This window comes from Lepisma saccharinum, chromosome 8 (assembly GCF_977018435.1).
Source record: "Lepisma saccharinum chromosome 8, izLepSacc3.1, whole genome shotgun sequence".
Taxonomy (NCBI): Eukaryota; Metazoa; Arthropoda; class Insecta; order Zygentoma; family Lepismatidae; genus Lepisma; species Lepisma saccharinum.
Window position 1 is genome coordinate 58419024 of NC_139236.1, and position 24127 is coordinate 58443150.

Below are 24127 nucleotides of genomic sequence, written 5' to 3' on the forward strand. Positions count from 1 at the left end.
ACTGTACTAGTAATGGGTACTGCATGGTAGAAGAGTATCCCAAGGTTATAATAATAACATGAATAATAATAATAGTTTAGCAAAAAATGTAATTGTTATAAGTTTATAATAATTGTTATAGTCATTAATTTTATTAATCATAATATTCAATTTTATATCAATGGTCTGAATTCCCCTACAAAGATATCTGAGGACGCACCTATGTTCAAATTAACATAACACGCTAAAATAACAATGGATTCCCAACAATACATCTATTAAAGCACTTTCAAGTATTGTGGGAAACTATTTGTCACTTGGCAACAATGAGGTATTGGCTGTTGCTTGCTGTAGCACTGCTCCTGGACTTTTGGGTCCGCGAAGTCTCCACGACAGTTTCGCTTGAAATAGAGGCCTGTAATTTTCCTCCCTGGGCTGAAGAAATGTTGCCAGTTGTTAAATCAACAGCGTGCGAATCGTACGAAGTCTTCCTGGACATCGTCAAAAACGTTCTCCAGACTGAACTGGCAACATTGCTGAGCGCGGGATATGGCGTAGCAATCGCCCTGGACTTCGCCCTCTACATGACCTTGGCGAGCGCCATGAAAGCCTGCATCATGCGAATGAGCTGTCTGGACGTTGAGAACGACCCACTGCAGGAGCTGCGAGTCGCCCTGGAAGCCCACGAAGCAGATGTCTTCAAGTTCTTCTCGAAACTGTACAAGTTGGAGTTCAAGCTGAACCAAATCGACACTGGGAACTCGTCTGGGGATAGCCTTGTGGCGTTATCGAGGAAGCTTAACTACACTGAATACGTAGGGAATGTGAACCCATTTCGAAAAGAATCCTACGCGTCTGGCAATGGCAACGTTTAGGAAATGTTCCGTGGGGTAGATGGTGTTGTGCAATTTATAAATTGGTTCTCAGTTTAAAGACAACTCGAGATCTAAACTTGGATTGAAATTTGAAAAACAATTACACTTTAATGATGTTATAACTTTATTTCTTGTATTATGCATTGTGAACAGTAGAATTTAAAATAAAATTTATGACGGAAACATTGTAATAATGTGTAAATATTGAAAAAATAAAATGGTTGATGTGAATGCTGACAATTTATTTCAAGATGAATGCTGACAATTTATTTCAAGATGTCCACTTTGCTACGTTCCCCGGAATATACTCAAAGGATCAACTTACGTTTATTCCTCAACGGCGAGCTTGAGACTTATCAGCCTACTATGAAGCCCTCAGGTAGTGGGAAATCAGATAAGGATATGCTTACGTAAAGCTTACCAACTCTCGCACACAAAAATATAATTAGAAGTCAATTAATGTTAATATATTACACTAGAACTCACAATTAAACTTCTTATTACAAACAAAAGTGTATTTAGATCATAATACTTCTTCACTACACAAATTAAAACATTCACATTTCCAAAATCACTTCCATTATTCCAGAAACATCCATAACATCTCTCACCTCACAATTTACAATCAAATGTTTTAAGGTTAGTTCATAACCATAAAAGACTACCCAATTGAACAAAACAAATTACGTCATAATAGACAATTAACATTTTAAACATATTAAATACCTAAAATGATACAATAAGTGGGTGCGTATCATGGCATCCTCCCACAAACAAAAAGAAAATTAACAAAATGAAAATGGAGTAAATTTTCTTTTTCAAAACTCTAGGGCCATCCACTTAACTCAACAACTGCTTCTCAGTTTCTTGGAGTGTAGGTCGGGGCAGACGTATTCCAAGTGGTAACATCTAATTGTTTAACACTAGTTAACACTATCGAAATCTTCCGTCTGTGTAGCACTTTCTTTCCTCCTCCAATTGTAGTTACCTCTATACCGGTTATAGCGATGTGGGCAGAAATTATTATTACCACATAAACTTCTTCGGAATGGCGTTCTTCTTTCTTCTCCAGAAGATCGCTGTGATCCCTCGCAGTTCCTTCCTCTGTAGAACCTGCTTCTATTTTCTTCTCCAGAAGGATTGTCACTTTGTCGAGCGCTACCACTAAAGTTGTCATTATCAGATCTTCCGTTACCAGCAGGCACCTTCGCTGAATTGGGTTGATTTCTGGAGAACGTCAATTGCCTAACTCTAGCTTGGTTGGTTCTTCTGTCCTCGAATCTCGGGTTTTCTGTCCTCCATCCGTCGAGTTGCTCCGAGGCTTCATATCTTCCCAAGAAGCTGGTAAGTTGATCCATGTTGCGTGGATCCCGAGTAAGTACCAACTGACGCACTCGCAGCGGAAGTTGACTAATAACCAAGTTCAGCGCTTCGCTTTGGTCAACGCTATCCACAAGATTACAATAAGAGCCATATGTGTCCCAGCAATATTCTTCAAGTGAGAGGCCACAGCTCCTTGAATACCGTTTGTTTCTCAGCGTCTGTATTTCCCTTTGATTGGCATCAGCAGAGGCATATTGTTTTTTAAAGGCAGCACAAAAATGTTCAAATGTCTTCCACTTCTTCTCATTTGCAACAAACCACGCCTTAGCCTTTCCTACCATAAGAGAGGGCAATAACTTCAATCTAAAAATCATAGGGACATTCATTAAATCCAGGTATGTTATTAGCTCTTTTAAATACCTCTCAGCAGAGACAGTATTAATCTCTCCAGCAAACTTTGAAAGAGCGTTAACATCAGACATGCGAAAAGATTTGTAGGAACTATTCTTATAGGTATTGTCACGAGATATCTCATCCTGTCCCCATCTCTCAGACTTTCCATTATTATGTCTCTTCCTGGGCTTTGTAATTTTCCTAGTTTCAGTTTCCTCAGAACTAGAGGAAACTGCAGAGCAAGAACTTGACGAGTAACGATTTATTTTCCTCATCTTCTCCTTGGAATCACCTCTCGTTGTTGAACCGTTCATTCCCGGTTGAAATACAGCTTCACCATTTCGAGAAGGTTCTAGAACCCGACAGCCTGCCATTAACATCTGTAGTTGATCGACCTGCCTATCTACAGATGCGACTTTCTCCGTAACTTCTTCAAATTTCTTTTCTTGCCTTCTCTGATTTAGCTCTAAATTATCAAGTAATTCTGAGGAACCCTGTGTTGCTTCTGGCCTTGCAATTATTTCAACACTCTCTGAATAGCTTCCTAGTTCCTGGGTGTGTGGTTTCGCGTATGTCAGTTCACTCTGGTGCAAATGAAACATATATGTAGATTAACTTATACTTTAATAACATGAAGCACGTAAATAACACGATATATAATGAAGGTTTCCACACAAATGTACACGAATATGTCGAGGCGTACAACACACGTACGTCGTCTCACGACTCAACTCGGACTCACACTGCGCATGCGCACACTGCATGGCAACAAGCTTAATAAGAATGACAATTCGTCTGAACATCACGGCCCCTCTTGGAAGATCAGCTTCCAAAATTAGATTAGACAATAATTATTACCTTTTACAATATAACATATTACACTTGAATACATAGATTACAATAAACACAAATTTTCTTTCTGGTTACATATTTACACTTTCTCAATTGGTAGAGGTGCAAGCTTCATAATAGGCCTCTTTAGTTCACCGTCTTTAGTTTTAACAGTTGCAACTCTTACCAAACCATCTTGTCCTTTGTGAGTTTCGATAACTCTACCTAATTTCCACTTCAATGTGGGTACGTTATCTTTCTTTATCAACACTATAGGGTGTTTCTTGTCTGAAGACACATCAGCATTATGTAAACGCCCACCTACTCGTAGCACACAATTTTTGTCAATGAATGGACTCAACGATAGAAGTGTACTGGATGAGGGGAGCTCCTGTTCTGTTTGTAAACAGTTAACCTCGCTCTCATACGCTTCACGTTGGGTGACCTTGACCCAAAACTCAGTCGCAGCTGATAACTCTTCGGTTGTCAACGTCTGCTCGTTTCGCTGCATGAAAGGCGCTCTACAGTTGCTTATGAATCTAAACATCCAAGCAGTAACACGTATCAATCTCAAGAATGATGAGAATCTCTGCAATAACTCCTTAGTGTCAAAGGTTGTAGTCAACAGCACGCGAATCCTTGTTTTTTTTTCCCTCCTTTTTTATTTCTTCACTTTCCACTGTAGATGATTCATGCATAGGCAACTCAGGCAAATAAAGAAATGATGGACCATTCCACCATAAATGAGCTTCACACAACTGTGTAGGGAAAGCACCACGAGAACCAATGTCTGCAGGGTTTTCTTTGGAACGTACATGAAACCACTGTTGAGGATTCGTCAGTTCATGAATGAGTGAAACTCTATTTGAAACAAATGTACTCCATCTGGATGGATCTGATTTAATCCAACATATGGTGATCTGGGAATCAGACCAAAGGAAAATATCGTTTATATGCAATGACAATGATGACTGCACAACACTAATCAATTTGGCTAACAACACAGCAGCACATAACTCTAAACGTGGCAATGTTACAGGTTTTATGGGTGCAAGCTTTGTTTTCGAAACTAACAATCTGACTGTAACAGCGTTGTCATCATATACTGTTCGTAGATACACAATAGCACATGTACCTTTCTCACTGGCATCACAAAAACCAATCAGTTGACACAAAGTTGGTTCTCTACATTTTAAGCATCGTGGCAACTGTATGCTCTGTAACACATGTAATTCAGCACAATGTCTTTCCCATATTTCTCTTATGTCACTAGGAATAGGTTCATCCCAATTTAACTGTTCCTTCCACAGTGATTGAATTAATATTTTAGCTAACATAGTGACTGCGGCTAGTAATCCGAGTGGATCAAATATGCGAGCTACCTCAGACAACAACAACCCTTTGGTTAATACAGGGTGTTCACTAGGTGGGTTAATGATGAAACTCAAATGATCAGTATCCGGGTGCCACACAAGGCCAAGAGTTCTTATGAATTCGCTGTTATGGATGGAATATATTGTAGGTTTCTCTCGCAAATGCTCGGGAATACTGTTCAACACGTCCGCATGATTTGACGTCCACTTATGCAACTCAAATCCACCCTTTCTCAACAATTGTGTCAATTGTTGCTGTATCTCTATTGCTTCTGGAACACTGTCAGCTCCACTGCACAAATCGTCCATATAAAACTGTTGCTTTAAGACTTCTGCTGCAATCGGGTAATTTTCACCTTCATCGTCTGATAACTGACGTAACACTCTCGTAGCAAGAAAAGCAGCTGGTGCCGTGCCATACGTGAGCGTATTTAAACGATAAACAATCACAGGTTGATTGGGGGATTCTCTCCACAAAATTAATTGGTAGTCTCTGTCCTGAAGATTCACCTTTATCTGGCGATACATCATACGAACATCACTCGTCAATGCAATAAGATGCCCACGAAAACGTAACAAAATGGATAGTAACTCTGGCTGTTGTTTACCTCCATTCATTAACACGTCATTCAAGGACACGCCTGTGCTAGTTTTACTCGATCCATTAAAAACTACTCTCAGTTTCGTACTTGTGCTTGTCTCCTTTGTTATAGAATGATGCGGAATGAAATAAGAACTAGCGGGGGCCTTGGAAGGTTCACAGTCCGCCACTGGTGTCATATGATTCAACGCAATGTACTCTTGCACGAATAACTTGTATTGTTCTAGTCTCTGGCTATCAACTCGAAGCCTACGCTCTTGACTAAGCAAACATTTCATCACCTTATCTTTTGAATAACCTAACTCGTCGCGGTTGACCTTCAATGGTAAGCGTACGACGTACCGACCATCATCCTCGCGATAATGTGTTCGTACGAAATGTTCCTCGCACAATTGATCTTCTTGACTCGGCACTCGTAATTTAGGAATCTCCTCAGATTCAAAAAACTTATTCAGAGTTTCGTTCAGATCATTTTCTTGGACAACAATGTGATAAGAAGACAGAGATTGTTGAGGTCTTTGTTGAGGAGTTTTGCCACAAACAACCCATCCCAAGCGGGTTTGAATAGCCACGGGTTCATTCATTCTCCCCTCTCTTCTTCCACTCATTAGTAACAATGGGAAAAGATCAGCCCCGATAAGCAACTGAATAGTGTCAGGTTTGTGATATGAAGGATCGGCAAGTTCAAGGTTTCGTAAATGTTTAAAACTCAGTGTGTTTGGTACACACGCTTGTGGCACTGTGTTGGATATTTTCTTCACAATTAAGGGCGAGCAATGATAGGATCTGTCCCCGTTTTTAGAGAGTATGTTCAAATCAACAGTAGAGTGCGAATTGCCGGCATTTACACCCGAAATTCCAGTAACCGACACGAACACTTTTTTACGTTTCAAGCCTAATAATTGGGCTGCGTTCTCGCTCAAAAATGACTTTTCACTAGCACTATCCAAAAGTGCTCGCAGGGAGTGAAGCTGATTTTGTTTATCCTTTACTCTCACAACAGCAGTCGGTAACAAGACACGCGTTGCGTCACACTGCGTATCAGCTGTTATGTGCGACACCACTTGCGGCGTTGCCAAGTTTCCACTTACCTTAGCTCTTTGCGAAGTTTCACGATGGATAGACGTGTGGTGAGACTTACCACAAGACCTACACGAGCCTGATGTACACTTATCCACAAAATGGGAATTATCAAGGCAGTTGAAACACAAGCCCTTCGATTTCACAAATACTTCCCTCTCTGGCACAGATAGGCTCATATATTCTTCACATTTACTCAAAAAATGCGATTCTCGACACATAGGGCAAGAGGACGACACGTGAAATGAATTAGCACTTCTTCTAGCACTGGGTTCACTGTGGGGGGTGGGAGGTTTCCTTTGGGATCCTGGTTTCGGGTCCTTGGAAGATGCAGATGCTGCGAGCGCTCTCGCTCTGTTGTCCAGGAAGCCGCTCAGCTGTTCGAAAGTAGGAAGTTGCTCGGACGACACGCTCAGCTCCCATTGTTGCCTCGAAGTACTGTCCAATTTCTCCACGGTATGAAACACTAGGATAGCGTCCCAATGCTGCACTGGAATGTCCAACACACGTAAAACTCGAACACATTCTGTCGTCACGTCAACAAGCTTGCGTAAGCCGACAGCAGACTCAGTTTGTAATGAGGGTTGGGACACAAGCCGCTTAATTGTGTCGTTCACTAGCGCGTGTTTCTGTTCATATCTGTTAGTCAGAATGTCCCATGCTTCTTTGTAATTCGAATCGGTTATCGCTATAGACTGTAACAATAACGCGGGTTCACCACGGACGCTCGATTTCAAATACTGAAGTTTTTGAGCGGGTGAAAGTGACGCGTTGTTGTGTACGGACGCCACGAACAAGTCTCTAAAAGAAAGTCACTGCTGCAGATTTCCTGTAAAAGTAGGCAAATCTAACCTCGGTAGACGCACATCACTCACTGTCTTTGTCTCGGTCACGGTCACGGTAGTTTGCTGTTTTTTCGCGATGTATAACTTGGCCAATGCTTCGTCGAGCCTGTCCTGCACTGAACCAATTTCCTCATCATACTGCTCAAACTGTTCGTCGGTGCACTTTTCTGAGATTTCACGGATCAGTTTTTGAGTGTCTTCTGTCAGTTGTAATGCTTTGTCTATGTACACTAAAACATTACCTTCGGTGAGATCATCTGCCGCCAATTTCTTCTCTAAACGTGTGACGTCACGTTTGAGGAGACGTTTGTTTGAAAGTATTTGCTCCATATTTAAGTCTCAAAACACGTAAAGTACATACACGAAGATCACAGTCACACCCGGCAAGGATACGATGCACAGAATTGCTGGTAAGCACAAAAACACTGTCTCTCGAAGCTCAAACACAAAGCCGTTAATAAGGCGCACTTTCTCAGCGGGAACACAATGGATGACCGGGCCGTAACGAATCGAATCAACCATTTATCCGGGCACAGGAGGACCATGAATAGCTTCCTAGTTCCTGGGTGTGTGGTTTCGCGTATGTCAGTTCACTCTGGTGCAAATGAAACATATATGTAGATTAACTTATACTTTAATAACATGAAGCACGTAAATAACACGATATATAATGAAGGTTTCCACACAAATGTACACGAATATGACTAGGCGTACAACACACGTACGTCGTCTCACGACTCAACTCGGACTCACACTGCGCATGCGCACACTGCATGGCAACAAGCTTAATAAGAATGACAATTCGTCTGAACACTCTCTATTCGTCCCCTCAATTTCTCAATTTCATTTTCCATTTCCTTTTCTTTAGCTTCTCTAGATGTTTTCTCCTGTGTCAAGTCTAAGTTCCACTTGTCATAATCCTCCTTTTGTTTTTCTTCCAGCTTTAGAATTAATTCAGCTACTTGCTGCCTCTCACACGCAATTTCCTTCCTCAGAGTCTCCTTAATTTCTCTACATTTCTTTCGCCCCTCTTCTATTCTAAATAATAATTCTTCCTTATCTTGACTGAGCAGCTTCATCAATTCTCCTCTTTCTTCATTCCTTTTTCTTTCTTGTTCATTTCTTATCCTTTCCTGTTCCTCTTTATCTTCTCTTCTGATTCTTTCTTGTTCATCTTTATCTTCATTTCTTTTTCTATCTTGTTCATTTCTTATCCTTTCCTGTTCCTCTTTATATTCTTTTCTTATCCTTTCCTGTTCCTCTTTATCTTCTCTTCTTTTTCTTTCTTGTTCATTTCTTATCCTTTCCTGTTCCTCTTTATCTTCTTTTCTTCCCATTTCCATTTTCTCCATTAGGGTTTGAAACAACTGTTCCAAACAAGGACTTCCTTTGTTACCCTTCTCTTTACAAATTAGACATTTCAATTCTTCCATCTTATACTGCGATTTTGGCAAAGGATAACCAGCACAACGTAAGTGGAAGCTTCTTTTACAATCGTTGCACTCGACCTCTTCATCATCAGCCATGGACGTCCGCAGGATTTTTTCCAGGGAGGGGCAAGGAAGGTATTTTTTTCCAGGGGGGGGGGCAAACGAAGACAAATTTTTCCCAAAAATAGTGTTGTTCCCTAAAAAACATTGCTTAAATTTGAATTTATGGTGTTCATGCAATAATTAACACATATTATTGTGGCTAAAATGAAATTATATGTGTGAAATACATATTTTTTGGTTGACTTTCATTTTCCAGGGGGGGCCACGGCCCCCCCTTCCCCCCCTTCCGGACGCCCATGTCATCAGCTTTCCCTTTATCGGAACAGCAACTTAAAGTATCCATTTTTAACTTACGACGATCACTTCTTAAATTACGCTTCTGCATACCCTACTCAAACACATTTATCGAGCCCCGCGTTGCGGCGCCAAAAAGTTTACACCTGCTACGCTCCCCGGATTATTCTCAAAGGATCAACTTGCGTTTATTCCTCAACGGCGAGCTTGAGACTTATCAGCCTACTATGAAGCCCTCAGGTAGTGGGAAATCAGATAAGGATATGCTTACGTAAAGCTTACCAACTCTCGCACACAAAAATATAATTAGAAGTCAACTAGAACTCACAATTAAACTTCTTATTACAAACAAAAGTGTATTTAGATCATAATACTTCTTCACTACACAAATTAAAACATTCACATTTCCAAAATCACTTCCATTATTCCAGAAACATCCATAACATCTCTCACCTCACAATTTACAATCAAATGTTTTAAGGTTAGTTCATAACCATAAAAGACTACCCAATTGAACAAAACAAATTACGTCATAATAGACAATTAACATTTTAAACATATTAAACACCTAAAATGATACAATAAGTGGGTGCGTATCAACTTCTAAGTTTCAGACACCAACCTATAATGAATGTAATCTTTACTCTGCAACTATACCATAGGCATGTTAAAACTTGAAGACTGATACATTTTCAACTTTTTATCGACTGAACTTTTCAGTGTGAAATAAATCAACTGATAAAAAACAATTATTGATTTACAGGAATTTTCCTAAAAAAATAACTCATTTACAGGTACAATTACTTTATTTGATTATCTATAATCAATAATTTACATTTCAGTAAATTATAATAAATATACGTATGTTTAAATATGCAAATATAGAATCTTTACACTTGAAAGAGTTTATGTGACACAAAGACTTTGCTCGCAACAAATGTACGAGGATAAAATTATATTTCCAGTATTTTTTAGCAAACCAAATTTTGTTCACTACTGCTAGAACGTACAAAAAAGTAACCGAAAAATAAGTATTTACAAAGAAGTGAAAAATAATTTTAGATGTTCACGATTAGTGTTGCCCAGGAGACGAGACTTTGGCCTGTCTCGTCTCGTGGAAATGCTGTGAAATGCTGTCTCGTCTCGAAAATATTCGTTTGTCAAAGGGACAAATCATCAATCTCGTCTCGTCTCGAATTTTTAAAAGCCTGTTCCGTCTCGTCCCGTGGGCAACACTTTTCACGATTCACACAAAATTAGACCTACTGCTAACGCCTGTTTTTGCCTTCTTAGGCCATCGTTGTATCGAGATTTTAACATTGTACGTTACCTTTTTCAGTACCTGTTTTTGTCATTTTAGGATTTTACACAAATGTTCAGTAGGGTTCCCAACCGTCCCGGTTTGTCCGGGATTGACCAGGAATCGTTTGCCTTGTCCCGGAAGATTTTTTATCTTTCCGGGATGCAAGAAATCTTGGAATTACAGTAATTAGTAAACGAGATTTTTCAAATGATTTTTTCCTTCTTGCGGTAGGTGATCCTCATGCGCAGCATGTTGCAACACTGTGTACATTCTCTCCTTGATTTTATCAACAACGAAGCGTTGTCAGCGTCATCGCACAAACGTGAAACGAAGAAACAAGAGAACGCGACTGGCCGGGCTGCGGTTTGTGAGTGCCAAGTACTGGACTATTATTATTGTGATTTGAGAACTATTTCTCTTGTGTGCAAGTGTTTCTTTCTCGTCCTGGATGTCTCTAAGGCCGGTATCAGATTCGAGTCCATCGCCCAAGAAAATAAACTTAAAAGGTATTGTATTTTTAAGGACGACTGCCTAAAAGAAAACGAGGAATGGGGTAAATGGATTCGGAAAGTGAACGATTTCACTGCTGACTGTAGGTTATGCATCCAAAGCTTGAGTATAAAGTATGAAGGAAAACGTGCTATACAGGTACATTGTGCTTCAAAAAACACAAAGACAATTTAGCTAGTACTAAACAGAGTAATATTTTATCCAGATTTTTTGTTAAAAAATAAACCAAAGAAGAGAATGTTCTAACAGTGACAGAAATAGTATCAGCATATTATGGTGTTTTTCACGGCATAAGCTATAATGTACAAAATTGCGGAAATAAACTGCTACCGAAACTCACACCAGATTCAGAAATTGCAAGCAAAATATCTCGTGGTCGAACTAAAAGTGCAATCATTATTGAGAATGTTTTGGGGCCCCATTCTCAAGAATGTCTCATTCAAAATTTAAAAACCGAGAACGGTTATTTTAGCATTAGTTCGGATGCCTCAAATGTAGGAAATAAATTTTTTTCCTCTAACTGTTTAATATTTCAATCCAAAAACTGGGGTGAATCATGGGGTTCTAGATTTTTACCAAGATTCAAATGAAAGTAGTGAAGCTATTTGTAATCGCATCACGACCATTTTAAACAACAATGACTTGGATATAACCCATATTTCTGCATATTCGGCTGACAATGCCTCTGTAAATTATGGGAAACATGTTTCAGTTTATCAGAAGTTACGGTTACATAACAAAAACATTATACAAGCAAACTGCCACATTTCAAATAATTGCGTAAAGTCTGCCGTAATAGCATTTAGGTATATTGATATCGAAGCATTTGCCATTAAAGTGTGTAATGAATTTTCCTCATCTGCCAAACGAAACGAGGAGCTAAAACAATTATTTGACTTTGTTGATGTAATTAGAATATAAAACAGTTCTAAGACACGTGCCTACACGTTGGCTTTCATTGTATCCTGCTATTGAACGCCTTCTGTTAAACTGGAAAGCTCTTAAGTCTTACTTTTTATCCCAAGGGGAAGGAGAGTGCAGTAACATGCTGTGGACAGTATTCGGTGGAAGTGAGGGTGATGATTCCATTCATTTGAGTACATTATGGTTTATTATAATGTGCTTAAATTATTCTATACCAGCATTCAGCATTTAGAAAACAAGTCTTTTACGTCCACTGAACTGCATACCTTAATGAGTAAAGTGAAATCTGAGCTTCAATGCAAACAAAATGATAAAGTTTATGGCAGTGAAGCAAAAACAATGCTAACTAATATGAAAAATGAAGACAAAAGGAAGTTCGAAACAATTGCAAATGCTTTTTTTGAAAAAGCGCTACATTTCAAAGTGGTATAATTTTGAAGATTCAATTTTTAAGAAAATGGTTGTTTTGTCTTTACGCAACCCACCCACATGGGAAGAAATTGAGGAGTTGATTAATTGTCTGCAGATCATCATAAATTTACTTCAGCTGTACGAAGATTTTTGTGTTCTGAGAAGTACAATCGACTCCCTCAATAAAGAAACCGTGGAAGAAAAGTGGATATCTTTCTCTGAAAAAGTTCCAGAATGAAAAGAACTTCTAAATTAGTATCATTTGTGTTGTCAGTGCCTCTTGGAAATTAATTTTGTGAGCGAGTGTTTCGTGTAATGGGCTATATGTATACGGACATGAGAAACAGATTAAGTGAGAATCAACTAAAAGCTGAAATACAGGTAAAAATAAACTACAACATGACCTGCATGGAGTTCTACGTTTATGTGAAGAGTAGGCCTGACTTATTGAAAAGAGCCAAATCTCAAGATAAATACAGGTTTAAAGTATCAGCTGTGATGGCTGCCTCTGCCACATCCAGTACGAGTGATGCAACATGCAACTGAAGCATCGCTGTTCCTGCATTTTTTGTGAGTATCAGTATCAGATTATTAAAATAGCTTAAAAATGCATTCGGACTTTTTTTTTAATACTGCTAAGATTTAGGGGGGAGAGGTTGTCCTTGTCCCGGAATTGTTCAGCTCAGAGTTGGGAACCCAAATGCTCAGTCCAGGAGAGAATTTTCTATATATAGGGTGGGCCATATTGATGGGACACATTTCAAATGCATATGTGGAGCATGTAGGAAGCAACATTTATTACGAAATATATGGAAAACACTGCCAAAGAACAGGAGTTTTGCACTGTGTTCAGTGTTTGAAGATTACATCCCTGAGATGGTCACCACCTTGACGAGAACATTCTTTGGCTCTAACAGTCATGTTCAGCATAGTTTTGAGCAGGTTTTCGGTTGGGATGGCCGCTATCTCCCTTCGGATGTTGTCCTTCAGTTCATTGATGGTAGTGAGCCTTGTGGTGTACACCTTGTCCTTTAGGTAACCCCACAGGAAGGAGTCCGGTGGAATTAGATCCGGGGATCTGGATGGCCAATGGACATCACCTAATCTCGAGATGAGCCGTCCCGAAAAGTGTCGTCGAAGGATTGTCATTGACACTACTGCTGTATGACTAATGGCACCATCCTGCTGCAGGCACATGTCCCTTAGGCCAAGCCGTCTCATTTCGGGTATGAGGAATGTTCGTAGCATCGTGTTGTACCGCTCAGAGGTGACTGTGACGGTGTCATGCTGTTCGTATTAACAAATGTTCTCGTCAAGGTGGTGTCCATCTCAGGGATGTAATCTTCAAACACTGAACACAATGCAATACTCCCGTCCTTTGGCAGTGTTTTCCATATATTTGGTAATAAATGTTGCTTCCTACATGTTCCACATATGCATTTGAAATGTGTCCCATCAATATGGCCCACCCTGTACAAAAAAGGTTAATTGATATGAAAGTATTGATTGTGCTATTGTGGGTAAACATCACAAATTTCCAACATGAAGAAGACCCGCGGAGCTCAATCACGAATTGACTTTGGGAAAACTAAAAAGTTCAGAAAATCCTGTTTTCAATAACCTGTTCCAACCCGCTGTGGAACCTGTACTGAATACCTGGTAGAAACTGCTGCGGTGACTGAGCAGTGGCGTAGGAATACATTAAATCCAAGTTTTCGTTCTGCACTGCAAAACAAAGTCTCTCTTTGAATTAGCGTCAGTTGTTAGCGAAGTTATTTGCAGTCATGAACGTTGGTGTGAGAATAAAACTTCATATAATCTGCCGGTTTCTACATTACAACTTTTATAGCATTACGTAAAACTTAGTTGAAGAGTTTACTTCAGGACCTAGTTTAATTTTTGGAACCTAATTTAATACTTTTGAAGACTACTGAGGAACCTAAAATTTAATTTTTCTAGTCTAAAATCCCTACTGTGACGGTCTCATGGATCCTGACAATATGATAATCAATTCATGTTAGATCGTAAAAGGTTGAAAATTCGTATAATAATTACATTTGTACACCGTTGATTAGGTTTTCCGTTTTTATTTTTCGCTAATTGGAATTCTGCTGTTGCTATGGTGACGAAAATAGCAATTCATGTAACATCAGTGGATAACGAATAGAGTCAAAAGTAAAGTGTAGCTTCCACTGTTTTATTCTTGCATGCATAATCCACAGAAGTAATAACCTCGCCTTCGTGTTTTAAAGGCATTTGCAAACAAAACTGAGTTAATTGATAGAATTGAATTGATTGAATTGTTGTTTAAATTCCAATTTATGCACAGAAAGATTATCGGGACTGGACCTACAGTTTAAAGTGGGATCCGAACCACTGTGCCATGTGCCTCCACCGGGTATCGAACTCAGGACACCTTGATTACAAGGCGACAAGTTACCACTACACCATCGGATAGTCCCCGTGAGCTAATTGAGATGATACAACTTGATTGCGAAGAGAACGTTACACTAGCACTCAAAGGTTGCTCTGTTAAATTGAATATCCGATTCTCGAGAAGGCAATAACTGTAATTTGTAAATGCACCTCACATATCTTGAGACTTTTTATTCCCGACTAATCACATTGGACGTAGATCCAAATAACTAGTTCACCATCTCAGGCTAAGTTCTACGAAGTTACGAAGCAGATTCTGTGTCAAGTAAGCGCTCTCATCTCAGTTACACGAGAAGCACTTGAGGAGTGCAGCCCCTGTAACTATTCATTATGTTATGTACGTCACCGTAATGAGAAGACTTCCTTATTGGCTTATCTCCAATACAAAAGGTTCCCTATTGCAGCCATGATTGCAATAATGACTTCAGAAATGAGGCTTTTGATGTTCAACGATGTCTGTTCAGTATGAGCACCCTGTTGTACATTATTCGTACAGTAAGTGAATTGTCATGTCCTTAATGGTGCAAGGACATTCTTGATTGTTTCATTGGAATTAAGATTCTGGCTGCGTTAGCACTTAAGTTACTTACACCCACAATATTGTACTGGAACAACCCCTCATCAGCAACGAGATATACGACAGACTTTAAAAGAAAGTAACTCGATTATGTGAGGACTATAATCTCCTTACCAACGATAAAAGCTGAAACTGTACTGGGAAACTCAGCACGCATAGGACGAGGATTTTAGGCCTCAAAGAGGATTAACCTTGCTGTTGGTTCACAACACCAGATCCTTGTTACCCTCCAAGAATGCAGTTCCCATGTACAGTCACCAGCAATAAAAATGAGACGCCTAGATCCTGAAATACTGGCTTCCCTGCAAGGTGTTGTGTGCTGCCTAACTATATGACGATGAGCCAACTTCAATAGCAAATTTATCAATAGAAACTTCTTCTATCGCTGTAGAGTTAGGCAACACACATAACGCATTACATGGAAGCCAGTATCTAGGTGCCCCATTTTTATTACCATTTTCATTTCCGGTGACTGTACGTATTTCGTGGAGAAGAGGTTGACTTTTTGTTGCCTTTTGAAAATACCATATCTTACATCCCTTTGAAGACGGGAAGGAAAATGACTTTTTTTGCTAGAGTTGACGAGCTGTATCTTTGCGGGTGGCCTTGGCTACTCCGCGCAGATTGTGAGAGAGATACGTTTATGTAGTTGCCACCTACTCGCCCTTTGGGTGGTTGATAGAAAGGACAGAACGCAAGGATAATGACGCGCAGCCGGTAGCTCCTCCCCCTTGCTACTGCGCAGCCGGGTTTGGGCAGGGTTCACCCGCAAAGATACAGCTCGTCAACTTTTTTTTCGAACGATATACGCTAGGATATGTACTACGCTTAAACGTCTTCGAAAGATTTCATTATTACTATTCATTCGCGTACCAGAGACAGATACGCATATAGACAGCAGACAAATCTCACACAGGATTGTACTGGCTGTTAGTTCTGACACCAGAGCCTAGTTAGACTGCAAAATGCAGTCCAGGGTGTACTAGGTGGAAGGGAGGTTGACATTTCGATGCCTCCACAAAGGGTCACACAAAGACGAGCCTGCAGTGTTGTTAACTCTCATCGGTTACCACCAAAAGGCAATAAGGGCGTAAAGTAGAGTCTAGCCTCGATAAGCAGCAGAATATGAATTGGGAGATTAAAGAAATATATACTGTGGGAGATGGCATCCTTCTTTTCACGGACCCTCGTTTCTTCTGCCATGGCCACAATGCCACACTGCACTGTTACTCACGACGAAAGGTATCCCACGCCACCGACGAAGCCTCCTACCTCGCCCACTGCTTCTATTCCGTCCCCTCTTACAATGCTACAGTACAGCTGCTCGCTCTGCTGTCCACAAGGGAAAGGCTATTTGTCAAATACGGCGGGTTGACCAGGACTGTTGTAATGAAAAATAAGAAGCAGAGCTGCAAGAACCGCCCCTGGACTTGTTTGGTTGATGGGTCTATTGAGCCTCGGCTTCCCACTCAGTAACACCTCGGGGCTTCAACTCCTCGTCCCAAGGATAGTGTGTTTAAATAAAAGACGGTTATACGAGTTCCACATTTATCAGAGTTTTGAGTACAAAGGTCACACGTCACAGAACTCCGCTGCTTGTATCGGATTCCTCGGTGCCATGATGGATCTACAGACTTTCATCTCTACACAATACTACCTCACAATAAGATACAAATCAATAAAGTATGAATGAGAAACATATCCACTTACATGTACAAACTATCACCTTCGTCCCCGGTGATTAACAAATATACACTGGAACTTTAAACGCCACGCACTGCACTCAATTTTTAACCAGGGAGTATAGCTTCCTTCAGCTACCCTCTTCTCCCCGCAACTGCCACGCGATATGTTAACAAAGAAAGAAAAAAAGAAAGAAAAATATACAACGTGGAAAATGTTAAGAAAAAAATATATACAGGTTTTGTTTTGCGCGGGCATAACTTTCTTTTGCGTCCACGTAGCTAAATTCTGAAAATACTGCCTTGCAGCTAAGGAATCATGGATTATTATGATATAAGTCTAATTACTGCCCGCCAAAGAACACGACAGATATTCAGTGGGGAAGGCAGATCTTTCGTCTTTCCCTGTGTTAACGTTTTCGTAAGACCATGGCTGCCTGCAGGGGGTGCTCGTTCGGCGGCGCAGATCGTATGCGCAGTTGTCCGTGGATGCATGACGTCACCATCGAAACACTCGGCACGGAAAAGGCTGGTTCCTTATGCAAATATTGAGACATTTGACAACGAATATCTTCTAAAATATAGTAGCAGGGGAAAAGTTACAACTTTTACTGTTAAGATTCATCCTTTATAATCAATTTATCACAAAGTTGATTCAAATGTGTAAAATGGTTTTCAAGAAATCGTGTTACGAAGGAACCCCTGTTTTGTTCTCTCCAGGCTTCCAATGTAAGGGAGTTTTAACTTAAGCGCGTTGGATTTCTTTTTGCTCTTTTTGAAATAATATTATTTTGTTCTTGTCAACTGAAATCATGCCTAAATGCTATGGAAAGCTGTGAAAACTATTATCAGAAATCTAACGGAAGAAAACTAAAATATCACAGCTTGATTGATATAAAAAAATGCGAGATTGCCCATTTTTGTGAAAAAGGCATTTTGCGAGATCTAAAAGCAGAACTTTATAATATTGTATGTAAATGTAAGGATGTAATAAACGTGACTGCTTCCCAGGCACGTATCCAAGGGGGGCTTAGGGGGCTCAAGCCCCCCCGAAAGTTTTCGGTTTACACTAGATAAAATGAGTTTTTTTGTTTCTTGTGGTGTCAAATAAAATAATGTGACGTTAATTTAAGGAGAGAAATAATTATCAAGGCAAGACGGAGAATATTCTATAACCCTGTTATTGGTAACAGCTCGTATCCAAGGTGGGAATCAGGGGGCTCAAGCCCCCTTCAGAAAATTTTCAGTTTACGCTACATAAAATTAGGTTTTTGGCTTCTTGAATAATATGGTGATAATTTGAGAGATAATTATCTAGGCAAGACGGAGAATGTTCTATAAGCCTGTTATTGTTAATAGCGCGTATCCAAGGTAGGGATCAGGTGGTTCGAGGCCCCCCCCCCGTTCCCCAAGGAAATTTTTCAGTTTACACTGATAAAATTAGGTTTTTGACTTCTTGAATAATTTGACGATAATTTAAGGAGAGGAATAATTATCGAGACAAGACGGAGAATGTTCTATAACCCTGTTATTGTTAAGAGTGCGTATCCAAGGTGGGCATCAGGTGTCTCGAGTCCCCTCCCCCAGGAAATTTTTCAGTTTACACTAGATAAAATTAGGTTTTTGTCTTCTTGAATAATGTGACGATAATTTTAGGAGAGAAATACTTATCAAGGCAAGACGGAGAATGTTCTATAACCCTGCTGTTGATAATATTGCACGTAAACTTTTCTTACGCTTTCGGTGTTGTCGTAGCGAACTTGAACACTATGTAGAAGAGACTTGTCAGCATTTGGAAGCTGCACAACAAAGGTAGCGCCGCAGGTAGGGCGATTCGGATTCATTGTAATTTTTTAATCTCTGGAAAGCGCGAGAGGGAACGTTCTTGAAAAAGAGAAGAAGTCGAACTACTGGCAATATTTACGAATCGTGATATCTGCGAAACGTTCTAGAATATAATGAGGATATTAATACGCGGCTTCAATTTCCCGGTTGATCTGTACAACAGAATAGGTGGAGACTTCAGAGGTAAGTGTGACAATTCATACAGTCGATTAGTGATCAGTCAGTGTTCATTGGTTGCTTTATACGATCTAGTGATTCGAAAATGAAATGGACTAAATACCGTAAAGTAACGAAGTCTACCACTAGTTCCAGTTCGGTCCCAAAGCTAAAAACATTGACGACAGCGGAACTTCGAGTAGTGCTGGGGAAAGTCAAAGCCAGGCAGCCAATTAAAATACGCAACGTCGCAACAGCGTCTACGTAAACGCCTCTCTTCTGGCTTTCATTCGCTCCTCGCTGCCCAGCAGACGATTTTTTCCTCGTTTCTCATTGACACCGAAACTGTTGAGCGCTCCCTAGCGCGGGAAGCGGGACAGGTTTTACCAAACGCGGTATAGTTCGGGTGGAAGGACGAAGAGATCGAAGGTCTCTCTCTCTCTAAAGTGAATATTTCGGCAGTATCGGGCTGGGCATTGGAGCGATTTATTAAAAAAGAAATAAGCTGCACAGATCAACTGAAAATCAAAGTTTTGAGTGATGATTTGGTTGTGCCAGGACCAAATTTTGTGTATGCAGTCCGAGAATTTCATGGCATAAAAAAATACTTTTGTTTAAGGCTACTGGGTTCGACACACACTCAACAGACAATTTTGGACACTTGCGAGTGCTTATGCCTGAATATGAACAATTTGGTGGGTTTCGGCTTTTATAAGAGCTGCAAACATGGGAGGACAAGACACATTAGTGGTGTTCAGACTCGAACCAGAGAGAAATATTCGTGAACTGTCTGATTCCAGTTCCCTGCACACAGTTTGAATCTTGCGTTGTCGAGTGGATTGTGCATCCCGTGCATGTGTGACACCTTCTTAAAAACACTTCTGGTACATAGATGTTTTGATGCCTGATGAAATGGGCAAACATACATACTGAGATGGTTCCGGCACACAATATTAATGCATGGAAACAGAGGAGTTGAGTGGTAGAAAATGTCCCGATTTCACGTTCTGATTAAAATGACAGCCTTAAACAGTGGCGACGATTTAGGAGATAGTTGCTCCCCATTCTTTTGCCTCCACACTATCACACTATGGCCTCTTAATGCTTGTCTCCTTGTCCACCCCCCCCCCGCACATTTTGGAACCCAATTGCTACCACTGGCCTTAAACATACAATTGTGATACCCATTTAAAAAATGGTGTTCAGCCTCCCCCCGCAAGGAATTCCTGGATACGTGCCTGCTGCTTCCCGTAAAATATCACTGCACTCTCCACGTTTCTCTTCGGTCTTTTCTTTGGCGCCGTCAATAGCTTCAACACGTTGTTTTTTTATATATATATATGTCACATATTTGTTTTAATTAGTATTCAGCTCGTTCCGCCACCTGAACGCAGCAGCTAGGGCTCAAAGGGCAGTACAGTTACACCGGAAGAAGGCTCGGAAATGGCAGGTTTCAGAAGTTAACTCATCCAAATTAAATTAAACAGGTATGTGTTCTCTCTAAATTTAAATCATAGTTCACAAATAATTTGATTAAAAGTTTTAAAAGTATCTGTTTTATTTAATAGCGTATTAATTGGTGCATTCTTCTCCAGCATAGCCAATAGCAGTGACCACACTACGGGGAGAGGGGGGGAGCAGGAACGCCCCCCAATTCTCGTTCGACAATTTCTCTCTCTCTCTCTTATCTGCCCCCAGTAAAACGACAAAATAAATAAATGAATGAATGCTCTTTTAGCCAAAATGTGCATTTTTGTGTCGTATGTAACGGAATAATAAAAATGATTGCCCCGGGAAAATATGATTTACCCCTCCATCTTTACTATTGCGCCGTCACTAGCTACAACATATTTTGATTTTTATTGTTCCCACATATTTATTTTAATTTTAGTATTGTGAATCATATTCCACTGTGTTACCTCACGTAGCAACCCCCCCCCACACACACACACACGTACGACTTCAGTTGTAAGTTTTAGACTAAGCTTGTCAAATATCCGCTTATATCTTTGTATTCTTGAGCCATTTAAAAAAAAATCATTTCGCCCCTTCTTCTGGACTATTTCATAGCAATGTTTTCCCACTGGAAGCCCCTTTGCAGATCGAGATCCGGGGCTATAGCCTTCCCAAGCCAGCGTCCCCTCCAAATACTCTCTTGGCCTCATGAAAGAAAAATATATGTATTTCTACGTAATATTAATTTGACTTGGCAGTTTCTCTTTTCGAACAGGAATAAGTTTTAAATTTTAATAGCTTATAAATTTACACTATCAATTTTGAGTAAAGGTTTTGCGTAACCCTAAAAGTACATTTAGAGACTGCAAGGTCAACTCTCGATATTTCAGATAGGATTAATAATTTTCATCACAACGTCTTGCAATAATTATTTGTTACTTCAATAACCTCCTCGCATATTAAAACATAGATGCCAATTTCTGTTTATTTCCTTGTAATGCTGACCTCCGTGGCGAAGTGGTTAGCACAACGCTTTACGATGCCAAAGGCCCCCAGGTTCGAATCCCCGCCCGGGCATGGGTCTACTTTCCTTTCTTCAATTTCATCATATCATCACGCATCCTCATCTTTGCGATTAGCCATATGTGACAGATAGCGAAGTAAAATAAACTAAGTCTATTAATCAATTATTTTTTAAACTCTTTAATTCTTCTTTAGCATGCCACGTTTTTGTTAAAATTATATTACGATTTGTAAAATGACGAAATTCTAAAGGAGAACACGCAACTTTCTTTGTAGCACATCGGTCAGAAAGTTTTAGGAATATGAATTTTCAAAATACATTTTTTCACATGTACTTTGCCCCCTTTTAAAAGTAGCGCGTTTTCAATTATGTTACTAATCATTAAAAGGATGCCTCAATACCATCTTGGAGGATGACAATTATTATTTTCCCCCTCCTAAAAGTAATATTATACTTTCGCTGTCTAATCTCCCATATAAATGCTAGGGGCCGTCTGCTTCAGCCGAGCTCACTGCTTCTCCGGTGACGTCACGCGTTCGTGCAAGATCGGCAATCTTCGGATGGCTTTACCTAATCTCTATATTCCTTGGGCTGCCTGGTGTTTACGCAATAACAGTAGCTTTTCTACATTGTTGCTACCGATAACAACTTCCAGTTCAGCTTGCTGGCAGAAAGGGAAAGAACAAACCCTTGAAACTTATAACGTACACCATGATATAGAGTTAATATACGAGGCGTATTCCACATTACTAGGTAATCAACTATATACATATACAATAGATACATATGTATATAAAAAATATTGAGTTTATATACGTATCTTTGAAACGTGGACACTGCTTCACGTTACATAGCAAAACTTCGTGAATGAGATTTGGAGAGTACGTACACTTATAGCCAGTTCTAAATGAATAAACCAACAAATCGACAGTGAGGAAAGATCCAGATTAATAAACAATCGCCACTATTTCTAAAACTCGACACTACAATTAAATTAATTTCCGTTTCTGAGATTTCACGGAAGAACATTGATACTATAGAGCAGAAGGTATAACTGGACCAGCTTCCCGCCACTGAGTCGTACATGGTCACGTGGACGCCGTTGCCGATACACTCGTGTCGTCTGTTTCACCACAAAAGCGCTTTCCACATTACAATAATTCTTCTCACAGCGCTTTTTCTACGTACATGCTTTTGAACATTCACCACCATGCCAAAACATAGAAGCACTACAAACACGAACACCAAAACAAATAAACCATCCATGTGGAGCCACACAACGCCAGTAAGGGAAGAAAGCCACAACATGCAGGTAAGTTTGGCAATGGTGATGGCCGGTTCGTCGACGTGGTTGGTTTCCGCTAACACATCACCCTACTGGGCCATCTACTGTTTTGGCGGGAATCCAGTGCAGTTATGATTTTGCCCTACAGGTGCGCGACTAATGCATGGCGATAACCTTTAAGCTTTCAGCTAGACTCAGAGAAAAACAAAACAACATCAGGTGGATAACCTGCAACGACCTCTTCATGTCCCTCGCTCTCAGAGAGGCGGGAAGAGTCGTTAGAGACCCGCTAATTGGAAATAAACTACTGAGAGCATTCATCCCTTGGGAAGACGTCCGAAGGCAAGCGAATGTCCATTTTCAGGAGGAGAGGGCAGTAGCATGGCCGTGCAAAAGAGGAACGAACCTCGTCCGAGGTCATAAACCACGAAACATGTCAATTCCCAACATGCTTACGGAAACGAAAAACAAAGGTTTTTACGTTCTCGTTTTCGGGTTTACAGGTGGCAGGATTGCGGTTGCAAAGGTATGTTCACTCGGCAACTCTCTTGCTCAATTATTCCCTGGTGTTGCTTTCCAGAGGGGCAGTAGGAATGACGTCACGAGATGCACACGGTGGCAGCACAGCGAACCGAAATAAACGACTGTAGTGCCAAGTTATCTGTGATACCGGCGTCCGGGATTTAAACATTCGACGACACTAGCGCCACTGCTTCCTGGCGGAGATACAAATAAGGTGATGGATCGATCGATTGATTTGGTTTATTTTTACTCACTTTTCTGCCTCTTTTGGCTAATCGCGAAGACAAGGATGAGTGATGAAATTGATGAAGAGACAATCACAAAACACCCATGCCCAGACCGCGATTTGAACCCGGGGCCACTGGTGTCGTAGTGCGTTGCGCCACGGACGCTGTCCAGTGTATTCGAATGAAGATATAGATGACTAAATTAATGGTTACTAAAGATTTTGATAATTTTAGGAACATCTTTCGCAGAAGACAAAATACCTGTAATGTTAGTAAATGGATAGAGAATTGAAACAATACATATACGTATAGACAAACATGCCGGTTCGCCGTAGCCAAATGTTAACAGTGTCGCCATTTTTGCGAGCCCTTGCAGGTATCATTTCGGACCGGACTGTCATAATATCTGTGCTGAGCTGACACAGAATCGAGAGGACAATGGGCACTTCCTTCCTTCCTTTTCCCCCCTTAAAACTGGACCATAGAAAATTACACCTGCGTGTTCTAGCATTTCTGTGCATTAAACTTAAGGCAAACGAGACATCCAAAGTTGCGAGGTTAGTTATGCGCTCAAAACACGATACGCCATGTATGTTGATACGTCACTGGTCCGTGGCTGATTTGTAATCCGTTCTCAGAGCGTTCAGTTTACTATGGAGCTTACGGAGAGACAACAACATGTG

At 40.3% G+C, this 24127-nt stretch overlaps 1 protein-coding gene across 1 annotated transcript; it reads right to left on the reverse strand.

Moving 5' to 3' along the window:
• Positions 1-3144: 3144 nt before the first annotated feature.
• Positions 3145-7630, reverse strand: LOC145991802 (uncharacterized). The gene is made up of 3 exons (XM_083127852.1): positions 7308-7630; positions 4737-7094; positions 3145-3154 (listed from the first exon to the last, which is right to left on the reverse strand). The coding sequence occupies exons 1-3, from the start codon at positions 7628-7630 to the stop codon at positions 3145-3147; spliced, it is 2691 nt and encodes an 896-aa protein (XP_082983978.1).
• Positions 7631-24127: the final 16497 nt, after the last annotated feature.

Coding starts and splice junctions, on each gene's coding strand:
- LOC145991802 (XM_083127852.1), bottom strand. CDS start 7,630: ATGGAGCAAATACTTTCAAACAAACGTCTCCTCAAACGTGACGTCACA. Junction 7,095..7,307: donor AGTGATGTGCGTCTACCGAG/GTTAGATTTGCC, acceptor TCTGACTAACAG/ATATGAACAGAAACACGCGC.